This window comes from Apium graveolens, chromosome 3 (assembly GCF_009905375.1).
Source record: "Apium graveolens cultivar Ventura chromosome 3, ASM990537v1, whole genome shotgun sequence".
Taxonomy (NCBI): Eukaryota; Viridiplantae; Streptophyta; class Magnoliopsida; order Apiales; family Apiaceae; genus Apium; species Apium graveolens.
The window spans coordinates 180,167,260-180,186,158 of record NC_133649.1 but is presented as its reverse complement, the minus strand read 5'-3'; the positions used below and the strand labels follow the sequence as shown (position 1 = coordinate 180,186,158).

The window sequence follows — 18,899 nt, the reverse complement described above, 5'->3', positions numbered from 1 at the left end:
GACCATATAAGCCTACCAAGCTCTCTGTTGTAGTTGCTGATCAACTAGCAAAGACCATACCAAATGAGAGAAGTGAATACACACCTGAAGATATCTCATCTATTGCCAAGGATGCAAGGGTAAGGCATTTGCTGCATAGTGCAATTGATAATGTCATGTCTAACAGGGTAATTGGATGCAAGACTGCAAATGAGATATGGATGTGTAATAGCCCCAAAATTTTGAATTTTTTTGTAACCCTTATGAATAGTGTTTTTGCTGATATTGCTGAATAAGAAAACTTTTCATGCCACACTATGTAGGGGTTCTTTTATTATTATTCTGAGATCTTATTAGCACTCTATATGATATATAAGTGTATGTAAAGATCGTCAGAATCCAAATTCAAACATTTTGATTTTTCCCGAAAATCCACCAGATACTGAAAGAATTGAGTATAAGGTAACAGGATAAAAAGGATTTAAATTCAAGGATTATAAGAAAGGATCATAAAAGGAATATAATGTATTGAGAAAGGTTAAGGAAACCCAAGTAATAAGATCCCGGGTATAATCCCTCAAATGATAAACGAAAACGAAAGTTAAGTGAACCGTATAACAGATCAGCGGTCATTAGCCAAGTAATTAGAAGCTAATCAAAGAGGTTAGTGAGGATGATGTCATCAAACCAACAAGAAGAGGACAAGTGTGGGAGGATGACATAACATGATGACCTAAGCATGAACAAAGAGAAGGGTGTTGTTGGTTGATTGTGAACCACACAAAATTCACCATAGTTAAAAGTAATAAATCAAAACAAAAGAAAGCAACCAAGCAAAACAAATCACAAAATCACAAAAACACAAAGTTGACTTCATTTTCTTCAAGAAAGCTCTCGGCCTTTCTCTTTTTTTCAAGAAGAAAAATCCAAAATCCAAGATCCAAGCCTTGTTAATTAGTGAGGTAATTATCTAATACTCCTTATGCATAGATATAGCTATCCTATAAGTTTGAGCTTCAAATTCCTTCACAATCTCTTCCTAAAATTCATGGAAGAAGAGGGTGAATAGTGTTTTTCAAGAACTTAAAATTTTGTTCTTGAGTTTTTGTTTAGATTAAGCTTGGGTAAGGACTTTCAAGGGTGATTCCAAGCTAATTAGTTACTCCAACTCACAAGGAAGGTATAATCTCTTAACCTAGCTTTGTTATTAAATGTTAAGAGATTAATATGAGTATTATAGTTCATAAGAGGCTTGATTTTTGTGTATGTAGAGATTAGTTGGTTTTGTGATGTTTTTGGAGTTGTAAATCTTGGTTATTAGTTAAAGAACTTAAGAATAGTTTTAGTTCATGTTTGAGATTAATATAAACTGGAAAAACTTGAGGTGTTGGGCTGTTGTAGTGAGGTATGGATGGAGTTTGGTTGTATGGTTGAATTGTGGTTGGTTTGTGGTTGAATTGGAGTAGGATAAAAATTGGTAATCGCGTAAACATAGACGTCGTAATGTCCGATTTACTTTAGACTATTTTGTTCTTAACATCAGGACCCGAGAACTCACTGTTAGGTTTTGACCATTGCCTATGATTTGATAGTTCATGTTACTAGCTTCGTTTTGATATGTGGTTCGTTTGAATCTGATATACTGGTTTAGGAGAAACGACCATTTTAAGTAACTGTTTCACGAACGAACCATTACCACTCGCCTTACTTTGAAACATAGGTTAAAAACCTTAAAGACTAATTGGAGTATGAAAAATATGTATGAAGTGTATTATGCAGTTGGTAAGGCACTCGCGAAAGAATCGCCTTAAAACCCTTAATGGTTAATTTATTAAAAATGGTGGAGCCGGGGGTACTCGAGCGACTTAAGTGAATCGTTAAGCGCAAAAGCGAACGTTAGGGTCTAATTGGTTAAAGTATAGATTCATAAGCGACTTTGGTTTAATTCCAACTTATATGTTAGTTTATAGGTTACCAGACTCGTCCCAAGCCATTTATCATCCCCAGTCGCCTAGGCAAGTTTTCTACCCATTATACTGTTGTTGTGATGTACATATGTATATGCATTATCTTGTGATAGATGCATGGTGGTTAATTAGAAAATCTTGCGATATATTGGAGCATGTGATATGGTATATATGCATATCTGTTTCGTAATCTTGATATATATTGTTGATTCAATTGCTTATAAGTTGCATAATACCTATGCTAGAGATAAGCAGTAGTTGCGTATACCCTTAGTATAGGGGACCCAAAGGTGAACATTTTCTAAAACCGGGAGGCGATGTTCCTGAGTATATTATATATATTAATATATATATATAGATATAGTTTTCAAAACTATGAATCGAATAAGGTTTATTCGATAACTTTATTTTATTAATGAATATTATTTTGAATATTCATTCGAGGGCTTATGACTCCGTTTATTTTATTAATGAATATTATTTGGAATATTCATTCGAGGACATATGACTCCGTTTATTTTATTTAATGAATATTATTATTTGAATATTCATTTGAGGACTTATGACTCTGATTATTTACTAATTAATATTCTTTATTTTATTAAAGAATAATGTGTCGATAATCAAACTCACTTTTGATTATTCAAATAAAGATAGTACTTTCGTATAAGTACATCTTTGGTTATTTAATATTCATTTCAAGTATAAGTTTTAAAACTTCTACTTCAATTATTTTTATAAAGATTATTCTTTATGGGAATATTATTTAAATAATAATATTCAGATATTTTCTAATATATTGGGACTGATTTATTTTATTAAATCAGCATCACTCCAAATATTCTTAAAATTGTTTTCGAGTCTTCAAAATGATTTTAAAGGTTAGGGTGGATCCCAAAACTCATTTTTATATTTAAGATCCTCCTTTCGAAGGGGATTTAAATACTCGCTCAAAACCTGAGGGATCTGGCTCTGTGGTGTATTTTATATTCGCAACAAGGTTGCTATTCTGATAAAAGAGTTTTTGATTACTTACCCAACACTCGGGAAGTAAAATTCTTGGAATAAGTTAATCCATTAACAGGCATCGCCTGGGAAATATCGGTGAGTTTTCCTTTCCAACTAGATACGACTTCTTGGTGGAGCCGTATCAACAAGTTTCTACTTGGGGAAAGTGGGGACGAGCTTTACATTTCAGAGTCATGGATTTCATCTGAACTAGGAGTGGCATAAGTGGTCGAGTGGCGCCGGCCCAGCCTTATTATATTGGCCCAAATGGCGCGTAAGTTCCGCTAAGGCGGTCCATTCCTTAGGAGTCCAGTGTTCGGTTGACAAGTAAATCCGACAGGTTCTCCTCTACATGTAGAAAATGGTGGGGTTGCACTACTGCGACTGATCATCGTAAGTGGTCTTCCTGGCGCAACAAACTCCCGTAATGAGTTCATCATCCAGTTGGATATTTCTGCAACACTACCCAGAGCATTTTGATCGAAAGGCTACGAATGGGTGATTGCCGAAGCATTGACAAGGGTCAAACAGTTATAATGGTGTTTCCATTGAATGAAGTATCTCAAAACTTCATTTCCTTTAAAAATTAATTTAAAGATTGAATCTATTCAAGTCTTAACTTGTGGTCTCATCTATGGGACTGAACTTTTGAAATTTATTATACTTTGAACAGTGGTAGTTCAAGTAGATTTCTAAAAATGGTATAAGTATAGTGAAGTAATTGGTAAATTCATCTTCCTTTAAGCTTATATCCAGTATGTAATTACCTTACACTTGATAAAGGATTCTAGTAAGTTATCCATTTAGATACTTGTATTATTGTTTACACTATATATTATCTTGCGAGCTGTAATGCTCACTCTTGCTTCATTTCTTCATCACACAACAACAGTTAGGAAAGATGGCTAGACTCAAGCAGACCCAGTGCAAGCGCGTGGGAAGCATCCCGCGTCTTCCCATTGATGTTGTAGCTGCTATAGCTGCAGAGGTAGATCTATTGGTAGATCATGTATTCTACTTTTGGGAACCAAATATTGTATAATTATAACTTGTGGCAGATAATGGCAGTTAACTGTAAACTTATCAAGTAATTATTTTGGGTTGTAATAACTTTTAAATTAGTGGATTCAAGGACTTGTACTTATTTCAAAAATTATCTCTGAGACTATAACGGGTTGTGGTGTGTGTTAGTGTGGGGTCACAGCATGAGGTTATTTATTATTAATTAAGTGAAGTGATATTGTGGAAAGAAAGACCGTGACGACCCGGATCCCCGACCACAGATTTGGGGTGTTATAGGATGCTTTGGAGACAAGATGCCAGGGAACTGATGCAATCAAAAAGAATAGGAGGACTATACTCACTCAAGAGAATGAGCACTTTGACTCAAAATCTGATGAGTCATTAACTGAGTTATATGACAGGTTTGCCAAACTCTTGAATGATCTATCACTGGTGGACAAGGAATATGATCTTGAAGATTCAAATCTAAAATTCCTTTTAGCTCTTCCTGAAAATTGGGATTTGAAGTCTACTACCATAAGAGACAACTATGACCTTACTGAAACTACTCTTGATGAAATTTATAGTATGCTCAAGACTCATGAACGTGAGATGTATCAAAGGAGCAAGAGGAATGGAAGAAAGTCAAGGACAGTTGCTCTTAAAGTTGAGGAGGAATCTCCTAAAGTGGTTGCCTCAAGAAGGGGAAAAGGAAAGGTTCTCATCATAAAGTCTGATTCAGAGTCATCAACTTCTGATGATGATGATTCAGAAACTGAAAGTTTATCTAAATTTGATGTTGATGCAGAGATGATGCAACTGTGTGCTCTTATGGTGAAGGGTATCACAAAGATAGCCTACAGAAAATTCAGAAAGGGCAAAAAGTTTCCAGGAAAGGTGGAACTTTTGATAAGAAAGGGTTCAGAAAGTCTGAAGGCAAAGGAGGAAAGTCTGACAAAGAAGACAACTCAAATGTCAAATGCTACAATTGTGGTGAAAGAGGCCACATATCTCTTGACTACAAGAAAGGAAAACGTGATAAAGGCAAGGCTCTTGTCACAAAGAAGAAAAACTGGACAGACACTTCAGATTCTGAAGATGAGAAGAACTATGCCTTGATGGAAAATACTGATAGCAGTATTGACACTGCTGAATTGAAGGTACCTCAAACAACTTTTGCTTTTCATACTGATGATATTACTGAGTTGAGATTATATCTTAAAACAATGTTCATTAGTTTTAGAGATCAGACTTTAACATGTGAAAGATTAACATCTGAAAGTCTTGCTCTTAGAAATAGAAATGACTATTTAGAAAAAGAGTTAGTTTTTCTTCATCAAACTAAGAAAGAAAGAGATGAGGCTCTGTATGTTAGAGATGAAGTGCTAAAAATGAATGAATCTCTAAAAATTGATTTAGAAAAGGAAAGAGAGAGATTATCAGAACTTGGACTAACTCTGGCAGAACAACTCAGAATATACTGAGTAGTGGAAACTGGAAGGAGGGCTTCGGTTATGGAGATGATAAAAGTGAGAAAGGAACTGTGCAAATTGACCCAATTATTGTTAAACAGGCTGCTAAGCCAAAGGTAAATCCTGTTAAATTTGTAGCAAAAACTGTTATGTCTGATTCTGAAAAGATGAAAGATTCTAAGACAGAAGTAAAAGAAAATTCAACTTCTGACAAATTAAAACAGGATAAACCAGTTAAAGTAAACATAGGCTTAATGACAAAGAAGCAGCGTAAGCATAAGCTGAAAGAATTATAAATGTGAACAAGGTAATGGAAGCTAGAAAAAATAGGAATGGAAAGGAAGGTGTGAATAAAAGCAATAATTATATGCATGTTCCCAACGCTCCTAGAAATAAATGTTACAACTATGGAAACTCTAACCATCTTTCTTCTTTTTGCAAGAAAAATAAAGATATAAACTCCTTACCTCCTAAATCAGGAGTTAAGAGTCAGTCTGTTAGGTTTAAACCACAAAATCCTTGTTTTCATTGTGGTAGTTTATGGCATTCCATTTATACTTGTAAGGAATATCATAGTTTGTACTATGACTATTATCAAATAAAACCTTTTTTGAAGAAAGTTAGTGTAATTTCTTCTAGTGTAAATTCAGATGCAAAGTATGATTTAAAGTCTGATAATCAACATGTTAGCATAAACTCTGAAATTAAATCCGCTACAAATGCTAACAAACTTAAAAAGGCCAAAGGATCCAAGCAAGTCTGGATCCTTAAAACTAACCAATAATGGTCTTTGTGATTGCAGGAAAAACATCCTAGTTCTGGACAGTGGATGTTCAGGACATATGACTGGAAATAAAGACCTGTTATCAGACTTTATGGAGAAAGCTGGCCCAGGAGTTTCTTATGGAGATGGCAATATGGGAAAAACTCTGGGATATGGCAATATCAATCTTGGGAATGTCATATTTCATTGGAATTGAGTTAGATTCATGTGTCATAAGTTAGTGCGAATCAGGACACTTTTCTATCCATAAAACAGGGGAACATTGGACTTTAAGCTTAGGCCCAGGTAGGCCCAAGCTAGGTCCTTGAGCCACATCAAGTTTGAGAGTTGCCTTATGGTCAGAAGAGTCTAGTATAGAAGTTTTAGAGGTAAACTTGAAGGGTAAGGGTGTCAATTGTACTCATAAACCCATTGGTGTCACCCTGAAATCACTATAATAAGCAAAATCGCTCAACCTTTAGTTTTAGGGCACTTATGAGTGAGGCGAGGCCTAGGTTGACCATCATAGTTGTAAGATAGTATGAGGTTATTAGAGTGTAAGGCCTAAGTCAGGGTCCATAAGAACTTGATGGTTTAGAAAAGGCACTTCGAGTTATGAGGACGATATTAAGAGTTTTGGCTAGTTTAGCATAACTAAGTGACTTGAGTAAGTGGAGTAAGATCATCCAAGCCTAGTGATGCAATATAGTGTGTATGGATATATTATTATGTACTTAAATGTGCTATGTGAACATGTGTGGCTATGTGAACTATTATGCTTATAAGGTAATTATAAGCATTTATGTGTACATAGGCCTAAGTGCCAATGTGCGTAATTTCGGTTTATAATTAGGTTGAGTTAGTGAGTATATATTATAATGAGGATATTATTTTTTTTGTAGGCTCTCGAGACGAGGGTAAACTTGCCATTAAAGTCGAGTGAAGCTCCAGTTGCCCCCACCTGCCAGTCAAGTCAAGCCTTTCTCAAGGCAAGTGTTTCAACCTACCTTTTTGTTTATACTGCAAGATAGTGTTAGCCCAGCTTTTATATATGATGTGAGTATTCTAATTCACCTTGATATATATGATCCAAGTGGTTTTAAATCTATCTTTCGTATTATATTCAAATGCCATGAACCCTCAAGTATCTATTGCAAGTAGTTTAACTTTGCTTGGAGATTTCTATGCAAGTAATTCAAAAGGCATACCATGCTAATATACCAAGTAATTGTGATGTGGAACCCTGTGCAAGTTATACTCAATAACCTTATCTTGATACCTAAAAGTCAGCTATCCCTTAAAAGTCATTCATGATTGCTTGATAACCCTATTCTTACCCCTAAAACATGATACCCTGTTATGCTTTGAACTAATGTTCACCTTCTTTATATTTCAATAACTATGTCTTTTCTGGAACCATTACCTTGAACCTAGTTTGACTTAATTTCTTCATACTATCTGATAACCCTGTTAAATCTCATTATCAAATTCCATGTGAATAGAAACCTTGCAATTCCCTCCATAAAGTATATTCTAGTTGATCATGGCCTTGAAATTTAGTGGACCAATTCCCTGTGCTTCAAAGTTGATCTAGAACCCTTGATAAAGATGCTCACTGTTTAAGAAATTAACCGTCACTTGTCATCAGTTTTTTTTAAAATAAAAAGTTAAAAGTTGGATTTTCAGTCCTAAAGGGGGACAAATATTTTCTTTAGATAGTGAATCTGGACTGAGATGCAAGTCCTTTCCGCTCTTAATTTGTAGGCTTAAAAGTTGCCTAGGGATCCCATTAATGTTCTAGAACCCAACGAGGTTCGGGATTACTTCGCGGCTGATCACCGGCTGTAATCCGTAGCATCATAAAATGGTTTTTGATAAGGAAATGGTTTTGAATGGTTTTATTACAATAAAAGATGCCATCATCCTGAAAGTTTATCTCTTGATACTATATTGTTGAATCTTTCAATTCCATTGTTAATGTTTTATTCTTCTTTATGTATATTATAGTGCTTGTTTTAATTCTTCAGAATAATTCGCAATATATCTCGAGAGGGTATGAGGACACTTGCCTTAAGAAGGCTGGACTAACTCTCGTCTTGATCGTGGAAGTAACCGGGAGCACTACTCGACTTTGAAGGCAAGCTTATTATCTTCTCCTGAGCCTACATAAAATATTAGACCTCATCAAGATACATTCTCACAAAATCTACATCCTAGTTATAGAAAATTCGAATTATAGTGGCACTTAGGCCTACTTACACGTTCGACTCTTAATATTCACATAATAGCATCATGTCCCAAGTAGTTATTTAGGAGAACATAACACATTTAGTCACATAATATATTATTTAAAATATAGTGCACTAATAAGTATTGAATGATCTCACTCCTCCAACACAATGACTTGAAGTGCTCAACTAGTCTAGTACAACCAAACTATCTCTCCAAACTCGAAGTTCCCTATCAATCCAACCTCATTTCACTTAACCACAACCCTAGCCTAAGTCTCCTACTGACCTCTAACTAACATAAGAAATCAATGGACAACTCAAGCATCACCTCTATAGACTCAAAAACTAAGTGTAAAGTCAAAGTGTTTCTAGTGTCATTAAACCCTCTTCCACTGAAAGTTTGCTATTCATTACTACACTGGAATGACACGAAGGCCTACCCCAGGCTTCCCTGGTCCTACTCCCAAAGTTGACTCTCCCATGTTCCTGTGACACTCAAACTGCCCTATTTTTCTCTCACTTTATACCCTGGTTTTAACTATAAACTCCCAAAATATGGCTTGTAAACCTCCCACATACTCCCCAGTATCAGTTTTAACTGAGTTCTAATGAGGGCCTACCCATAACACCACTTTATGACCTCCAAACTACACCAAACCTAAATTATCCCCTGTTCCGGCAGATTTAGTGAATTTGTGTGTGCACCTCACTAAATGGTAGGTTTTCTTTAATCTATGGCTTCTGAACTCAAGTATAAACCAAGTCCCAACTCTCTGCAGCTCGGGCCTACCAAGGCCTAATAAATGCCCGTTCAAAACTCACCTACAACTAGTGTGCAAATCTGGAAAATCCAAGTGTTCTACTCTAATCCTTCCACCTTAATTCCCACTTTAAAACCAAGAGATCAACCTTAACCCAAGCAACCCTACTGTATTAATACCCTCAACTAATGCCTCAACAAGTGGGGAGACCATTCATACCCTAATGAACCTCCATGCAAAAAATTTACTATAAGCAATTCAAGTTATCAATTTATCACGATTTCGGCTAAACATGAAAGATCATTTCTTACAAATTCGACTTTAAACACTTACCCAAGACTAGTAATCATGCATACTATCTTACCTTAACTAATTTTATTAAAATAACATAGAAACAAATCTTATTATGCACAAAAAAAATTCGAATTTCAAGAGTTTAATCATGCATGCATGTTTTCGAATATAGTAGCAAAATTATCATGGTTTTCCATCAAAATCTCATCTTAAAACTAACATGCAAGACTATAAATGGCCATAAATGAATGATCACTAACATGCAAAGAGTTTTATCAAGTTTCTTTTACAAAAATACATAATACTAGCACATAAGGTAATGTATCTCATGGAGAAGCCTTGGATTCACAAGAATCAAGGTTTTTCTCTTTGAGTTTAAACAAAAACACAACATGCAACCATAAATCATCAACTTTTAAGCATAAGAATCTTTGGGAAGTGAGTAAACTAATCATGGGAAGTAAAATTACACTAAAAGAAGGTGAAAGATGGATGAAAAATGGAGGGAATGGGGGATGGGGTGTTCGGCCGAGAGGGTGATGGAGGAGGAGGGAGAAGAGAGAGAAATGGAGTGGAGTGGAGTGATGTGGTGGGGTGGAGTATAGAATTGGTAGTTGATCATCCCTTTTTGTCTTTTATAATCACATGCAAAAGTGAGTGGACGAAGCTTTTACCAATTTACCCCTCTCCCACTAATACACCAAATTTGCATGCAAGGTTAACTAGGTACTTTGGCTAGTGTAGAATAGTTAGTGGGGTTTGAAATTCCAATGGTACCGTTAATCCCAAAGTATCGTAGAAGGGGGGGGTTGAATATGATACCTACAATATTTTTTAATTCATTTCAAGTTCTTCGTTAAAAGTACATAATCAAAAATAACACAAAACAATTCGAGGAATATATTGTTCTATTAATATAAACCTTGAGGTTGCTACAATCTAATCAAAGTATTGATTAGCTACAATAAATTCAGTAGCATAACATTATGTTTATAAGGATAATAAATGTGAAGCTTTAATGGAGCTCTCGTAAACTTTCTGTGTTTGCTGAAGAAGATAACCAACCTAATTAAATTACATTCAATTGTTACTTTGTAGTCTTTCAAAATTAAATAGACAGCTGGCCAATTATTGTCCACACAAATCATTTACCTTTACTGCACATTGAATCAGTGAACAACACCTATGTGTCGACATATCTATGACGACAAGCTTTCTCTGTGTATCCTCTGTAGTGACAGCTCTGTGGCGACATAGTTGTCTTGTTATTCTCTGGTGACAACCTCTGTGGTGACATGCTACTGTGGCGACAAATGCTCTCCTGTGGCGACATCCTCTATGGCGACAGTTGCCTTGAGCAATTTTTCCAACACCTCTGTGGCGACAAGAGCTTCTGTGGCAACAGAGTTGCCTTAGAGCAATATCTATGTGGTTACATCTCCTGTGGCGACAGGGGTGCCTTGGTGCCATTTCTCTGTGGTTACATCTCGTGTGGCGACAGGTAGAGAGAGCTGTCTTTTACTTAGAATATTTTTGGCTCTTGGTCAAACCATTCTTCAATGTATCAATCATTTTTCTTCTGTTAATTGAATCAAAATACCTCCTTGAATGCTGATGTTTGGTGCACTGGTCCGGTTCACAAACAACTAGTACTGAGAGGATCCTGATTCAATTTGTCTTGTCATTCTGAGTTGATACATATTGATGTTTATCCATTGCTTCTTTCACTGAACCCTTGATCTGTAAAATTTGAAGTCAATACATGCAACTGATACTTAAAGCCCCTTGATGTCTTATTCTTCATGGCTGCTTGAACATAGAAATGAACTTTTTCCTATGATCTGTAGGAGGACTTAATGAATTAATCACACCATTTGGTTCTTTGTGTTTATCCTGTCTTCATCTGAAGGGTTCCTGTGCTTCACAGTTTAATAATGTTTATCTATTTCTGTTTTCATGTTGAGTTATAAATCCTCGATTACATGTTACATTACATTATGCTTTACAATCTCCCTCTATTTGATTATTAGAGTTCGACAAGCAAATCTTAAGGATAACTCAACTGATAATAAGAAAAAATATGAACTTTAAAATAGATAAAGATATTAAATACATTCTGGATTACATATTCATTTCCAGATTTCTTAAGATACAAATTACAAAAAAGTGTTCCTCTAGCCTGGATATATACTCTATGTCTTCTTTGTTTTTGCCTTCTTCTGCTTCCTGCTTCCTTCTTCTTGAGGCTGAACGGATTTTCTCTTAGAGACTTTATTCTTAGGAGGAGATTCCTTCAGCTTATTCAATCTAGCTTGAACACAATCATGAGCTTCTATTTCAAGTGCATTGACCGGAGGTGGATTGTTTAGCTCATGAAGCATTATCTCAAGATACTTGATTTTAGTACATTTAGGAACCAAATCAAACAATAGAGAGGATTTTATGGACATTACGAAGACTGTTATCCTTTTTGGATGTCCTCTTACTCTTCTAGTGTCATTGATCGACTCTTCTTCCGTTACTTCATCAAGAATCTTTATGATAGGGATCAGAAAACCTTGTCATCTTTATAAGTAGATAGTTTGACATCCGTCAAGGCTTGCTGAATTGAGCTTGATTCACTTGTCCTAAAGTCTTTGATTCTGATTTTGCATTTGTTGATTCTAAAGACTAACTCTCTTTCACTGTCAATGTTGATTATGGGTTCAGTGTCTTTGAGAAGATTAATTTCTGCTTCTCCATTAATGAACACCATCTCATGATATTCTCTAGTGATTGCCCTCATATCCTTCTCCGTGTCTCTGATCATCTTGTCATTGAGCCTATAAGTGTATAGAACTTCAGCAGCTTTGACATCTGCTTCAGATCTCTTGACACATGGAGCTATCAGCTTAGCTCTTTTGCTCTTTAGTTGACTTTCTAGAAAGGTAAGTTGTAGATACCGAATGCTTCTTATGTGTTGGACAGACATGGTGATATTCTGCAATCTACCACCCACAACAAGTTTGATCACGAATGGATACATAAATGCTTGAGGAGATACATCCATCATCATTCTCCAAAGTTTGTCTCTGAAGTATTCATTTGTATTCGATTTCAACCATGGGATCTTTGAGGCTAAGACAAACAATTCAACAATGTTCAACTACTTCAGTACACTAGTAGACACTTTTATCTGTAGACCATCTCTGTGATTAATAGTGATCTTCCATCCATTCTTCAGAAAGTTCACAGTAGTTCCAGTAATTACTTTGCTGAACTGATCATAGAACTCATGGATGTTTATATATGTCTCTCTATAGTGCTCCACAGTTCTCAACAGATTAGAGTTTCTAGGGTTTGAATAGTGATATGTTTCTGGTTTATCCATTTTCTTCTTTATTTCTTCCCATTTACTTCCTTTCCTGTTAGCTCGAAGATGTGCTTCTCTCTCCTCTCTGTTCCTTTTTTCTTTGAATAGCTCTTTGAATTCTTGCTCTGGATCTTTCTATTTCTTCTTGAATTTCTAGATAAGAGCGATTGATTTTCTCTGTGATTCCATAGAATAGACAGTGGTATGAGAAAACATCTTCATCTTCAAATTCTTCATCCTCTGTAACACCCCCAAATCCGGGGTCGGGGATCCGGGTTGTCACGAGTTCCATTTCCCTTAATAACACCCAATCTTAATAATCATCCAACTACGGCGTACTGTGACCCCACAATATACACACACACACCACAAGTTATAGTCTCAGAGATGAATACCAAAATAACACAAGTCATTTTATTCCACAATTATAAGTCATTACACCTCAAAAGGGTTTCTGAATAGATTTACAAATTCTTTGCCATTATTACAATTCATAGTATACATAAGTCTGGTACAACAAAAGTTGAAAGCCTAGCCTATTGGTAATTCCTACCTCAGCTATAACGGCATCAACGCCTATAGGAAATTGCGGAACATTTCCTATCCGCTTGCTAATTGGGAGCTTGGTCCTATCCATCTTGTCTATCTGTTGTTGTCTGATGAAAGAAGAAAGCAAGGGTGAGCAACAAGCCCACCAAAATAATATGTATAATGATTTACAATATATGAGCATTCTCATAGTACTCATGAAAGTCTTGGTCAAGAAGAAATGAACCAAGTTGATCTCTTAATGCGATGAAGTCGCAAAATATTCAGTATATATACATATATACTTTTCACAATCTTTGAAATCCTCCGACATGTATAATATACACTGAGTTCCAGTTTATAACTGTATAAAAATATCGTTGCAAGGTGATCTCATATATCTAACCTTGTCTCAACGTTTTTCTGAAAATCTTTATCATGCATAAGATAATCGTTTACTAGATATAAGTTGAAATGATGAAGTTACAAGATACTCCAATATACTTATATCTTTTCCAAATACTACTTGAACTACCACCATTCAAGTTATAATCAGTTTCAAAAGTTCATCACATAGATGAGTCTACAAGATAAGACTTGAATAGATTCAATCTTTGAAATATCATTATAAAGAATGAAGTTACGAGATACTTCATTAAGTCCCGATATATATACACACCTATATATATATATTCATTTCATACACTCCTTGAAAACCTCTGTTATGAAAATTATAAACAGAGTTGCAATATCCAATGAATTTGGAAAGGAGAAAACCTTGGAATAAACCTGATATCTTGCTGATTAGGCAAAGATACCAATAAGTAACCTTTTCTACTAGTAGATGGACGAATTCCCCACTGGTCATCACCCTGGCCGCAATAGGACCTTATGATGGACTGCCACTCAGCCACTTACGCATTTGATGGACTCCCACTGAGCCACTTACACTTTCATGGACGCCCACTGAGTCCATGTTGCTGATGCCGACTCAAATAGATGAACTTACTTCCCGAACGATGGGCAAGTAATCAAGATGTTTTCTCAAAACAGCAACCTCGTTGTGAATGTAAAATATCCCACTGAGCCAAATCCCCCAGGTTTTGAGCGAGTATTTAAATCCCCTTCGAAAGGAAGATCTTAAATGTAAAAATGAGTTTTGGGATCCGCTCTAACTAAAAAAAATCATTTTGAAGACTCGAAAGCATTTTTAAGAATGTTTGGAGTAATGCCGATTTAATGAAATAAATCAGTCCAGATATATTAGAAAATATCTGAATATTATTATTTAAATAATATTCCCATAAGGATTATCCTTATAAAAATAATTGAAGTAGAAGTTTTAAAACTCATACTTGAAATGAATAATAAATAACCAAAGATATACTTATACGAAAGTACGATCTTTATTTGAATAATAAAAAATAAGTTTGATTATCGACACATTATTCTTTAACAAAATACAGAATATTACTTCCCCCATATCCCAATTCTCTTATTGAAGGCTTTAATGCATGTCTTCAAGAAGCTGAGCTTTATGACCTGGAGTTAACGGGACACCAGTTCACATGGGAGAAGGGAAGGAATACTTCACATTGGACGGAAATCAGGCTAGATAGGGTGCTGGCAAATTCTCAGTGGTTAAGTTTGTTTGCTTTGGCTAAAGTTTATAATTTGGAGGGCTCGCCGTCAGACCACAGCCCTTTACTCCTATGTCCAGAAAGGCATGTTAGAGGCAATAAGAAACGCTCATTCCGTTTTGAGAATGTCTGGCTTACTGAATCTATGTGTTTTCAAATTATAAAGGATTGTTGGGAAGATGAGGAGGATAGTACCATTATTCAGAAAATTGATAGGTGTGTAGCAAGTTTAGAAGTATGGGGGAAAGAAATCACGGGGTGTTTTAGCAGACGGATAAAGGATTGTAAAACAAAGCTAAAGCTGTTAAGGAACAAAAGAGATGCTCATTCAGTAGCTGAATATGAGACCACAAGGAAGCAATTGTTTCTAGTGTTAGATCAAAAAGAAATTTTTTGGCGTCAAAGATCCAAGCAGCTCTAGCTACAAGCTGGGGAGAAGAAGACCAAATACTTTCATTCGGCATGTAATAAGAGAAGAAGGAACAATTATATTCAGAAGTTGAAAAATGAAGATGGTGATTAGTTTAGCTGGACCAGCGGCCTGCAAACTTTAATAACTGATTATTTTCAACATCTGTTTACTGCAGAGCAGACTCAAGGTGATGTGGTGCTCAATTGTATCACACAAACAGTGTCAGAGCAACAAAATAGGTTCTTACTGGAAGCTGTAACAGATGAGGAAGTGAAAAATGCCGTTTTTCATATGCATCCGGACAAAGCCCCGGGACCGGATGGTATGACCCCGGCTTTCTTTCAGAAAAATTGGAAGGTAGTTGGTAAGGATGTGGTATTAATGGTTAGAAAGTTTTTCACGACAGGGGTTCTCATGGACAACATCAATTCTACCAACATTGTTCTCATTCCTAAAAAGAAAAATCCATCAAGGTTGACAGAGCTGAGACCTATTGCTCTATGTAATGTCATAATAAAGATCATTACAAAGGTGATTGCTAATCGTCTCAAGCATGTATTGGATTGTGTAATCTCGGACACTCAAAGTGCTTTCTTACCAGGTAGATTAATTACTGATAATGTTATGATCTCATTTGAAGTTATGCATTATTTGAAGAAAAAGAAGTTTGGAAAAGATGGGTTCATGGCTCTTAAATTGGACATGTCCAAAGCGTATGACCGAATAGAGTGGAAATTTCTTCAAGATATACTTCTCAAAATGGGGTTTGACAGTTGGTGGATTCATCTAATTTTACAATGTGTTTCTACAGTAGACTATACGATAGTGCATGGTGAATTTGAGATGGGACCTATTAAGCCGAGTCGAGGATTAAGGCAAGGAGATCCGTTATCTCCCTACCTCTTCATCATTTGTGCAGAGGGTCTTTCAGCTATGACCAGGTATTATGAAGCAAAAACGTGGTTGCACGGAATCAGAATTTGCAGGAGAGCTCCGACGATCAGCCACATGCTATTTGCTGATGACAGCTACCTTTATTGCAAAGCTGAAACAGGTGAAGCTCTCAAAGTAATGGAATTGCTGAATTATTATGAAAGAGCTTCAGGACAGCGTATAAACAGAGATAAATCCACAGTCTTTTTCAGTGCAAATGTTATTTCATATAATAAGGAATCAGTGTGCCAGGTCCTTCGAATACCAGAGGCAGATGACAAAGCTCGATACCTGGGACTCCCTAATATACTAGGTAGAAACAAGACTGTAATTTTTGGCTATCTTAAAGACAGAGTCAATGCTAGCATCCAGAAGTGGAATGCGAAATGTGTTTCCAAACCAGCGAAGGAGATCCTTATCAAGACAGTTGCTCAAACTTTGCCCTCATATGCCATGAATGTTTTTTTACTTCCTCTGGAGCTGACTAGGGAGATGGAGAAAGCTATGTCAAGATTTTACTGGAATTCATCACAGGAATCAAGTTCTAAAATCACTTGGATGTCTTGGGATAGGTTGACAAGGCACAAACATGCGGGTGGCCTGGGCTTTAAATGTTTACGGGACGTAAATCTCTCTATGTTGGGGAAACAATGTTGGCGCCTTATTACAAACCCTGATAGTTTGGTGGCTCGGGTTTATAAAGCTAAGTATTATGCTAATACGAGCTTTATGGAAGCAAAATTAGGCAGTAGTCCAAGTTTTATTTGGAGGAGTATCGCTGAAGCCCGGAGAGTTATATCTGCAGGATCGAACTGGAGAATTGGTACAGGCAAAGAGATTACTATCCTGGGGCAACCATGGTTGAACAATGTAGAGAACCCCTTCACCTCTACTGTTTCACCAGCGTTGACAAATCAAACGGTATTCTCTTTATTTTGTACAGGTACTAAAGATTGGGATATGGACGTAATAAACGATATTTTTGATGATAGAGATAAGCTGTGCATTGTGAATACAAGGGTGGAACAAGACTTGGACAAAGATATTCTATGTTGGAGGCTGGAAAACTCTGGACAGTACTCAGTGAAAACCGCGTATAAGCTTTTACAAGAGCAGAAAGGAGCCTGGCCTGCGGCTGGCAATAGTGTTTTCTGGAAAAAAATCTGGAACATTAAAGCCCCACCGAAGGCTTTAAACTCAGTGTGGCGTGCCATCTCATACTGTCTTCTAACCAAGACTGTGTTACAGACAAAGCATGTCGCCCTTGATAACATTTGTCCAGTTTGTAACGAAGAACCTGAAACCATTTTTCACAGCTTGGTTCAGTGCAAGTCTGCAGCTCTATGCTGGCAAGTGTACAATGCAAGGATTATCACGAATGTCACCATGGAGTTCCCAGAATGGCTGGAAAGTAATTTGTTGGCTCAGCTGGCTCATACCAATGCGAAAATAATCACTCTGTGTTGGTCCATCTGGAGAGCTAGGAATGATTTAGTATGGAGAAATAAGAGGTGGAGCCCCATGAAAATTGTCGCTAAAGCTTGGGAGTATCTTTCACAGTGGATGTTAACTCAGAACAGGTTCCATGTGGTACCTCTGTACCCGTCGGTGACAGGAGATGGTGCTATTTACTGGGTAAAGCCACAATAAAATGAAGTAAAGATAACAGCCGATGCAGCAATTTTTGAGGACCAGGAAGCTTCAGGTATAGGTTTGATTGCCCGGGATCATTATGGTCGTCTTCTGTTGGCAAAAACCAGATGCTACAGAGAGGTAATGCAGCCGTCCCTAGTTGAAGCCATAGCAATCAAGGAAGCCTTGAGTTGGGCCAAGAATTGGTCGGACACCGCAGTCACCATTGAATCAGACTGCTTAGCGGTAGTTCAGCTGATTCGAAGTGCTACTCCAATGCGTTCCAGACTTGGTCAGGTGGTAATGGAGTGCAGAGAGTTGATTTATGAGTTAAACAACGTTAAGTTGTATTTCATTAAACGGTCTGTGAATATGTCGGCACATGAATTAGCTCATGTGGCTCATATGTATCCTAATCGTATTTTTGATTGGGGGTCTGTTCCAATCGTAGTTAAGAATTGTATTTTGAACGAGTTATCGGAGTAATAAAATTGCATTTCGTCAAAAAAAAAATATACAGAATATTACTTAGTAAATAATTGGAGTCATAAGTCCTCAAATGAATATTCAAATAATATTCATTAAATAGAATAAACAGAGTCATAAGTCCTCGAATGAATATTCAAATAATATTCATTAAATAAAATAAACGGAGTCATAAGTCCTCGAATGAATATTCAAATAATATTCATTAAATAAAATAAACGGAGTCATAAGTCCTCGAATGAATATTCACAATAATATTCATTAAATAAAATAGACAGAGTCATACATCCTCAAATGAATATTCAAAATAATATTCATTAATTAAAATAAAGTTATCGAATAAACCTTATTCGATTAATAGTTTTGAAAACTATATCCATATATATATAAATATAATATATATATATATATATAATATACTCGGGAACATCGACTCCCG

At 36.2% G+C, this 18,899-nt stretch overlaps 1 protein-coding gene across 1 annotated transcript; it reads left to right on the top strand.

Annotated features, from left to right (window-relative positions):
* Positions 1–9,976: 9,976 nt before the first annotated feature.
* LOC141714732 (uncharacterized) lies at positions 9,977–18,460 on the top strand. Its single transcript, XM_074518234.1, has 5 exons — positions 9,977–10,087; positions 10,719–10,978; positions 14,824–15,188; positions 15,585–17,932; positions 18,005–18,460. The coding sequence occupies exons 1-5, from the start codon at positions 9,977–9,979 to the stop codon at positions 18,458–18,460; spliced, it is 3,540 nt and encodes a 1,179-aa protein (XP_074374335.1).
* The last annotated feature ends 439 nt before the right edge of the window (positions 18,461–18,899 follow it).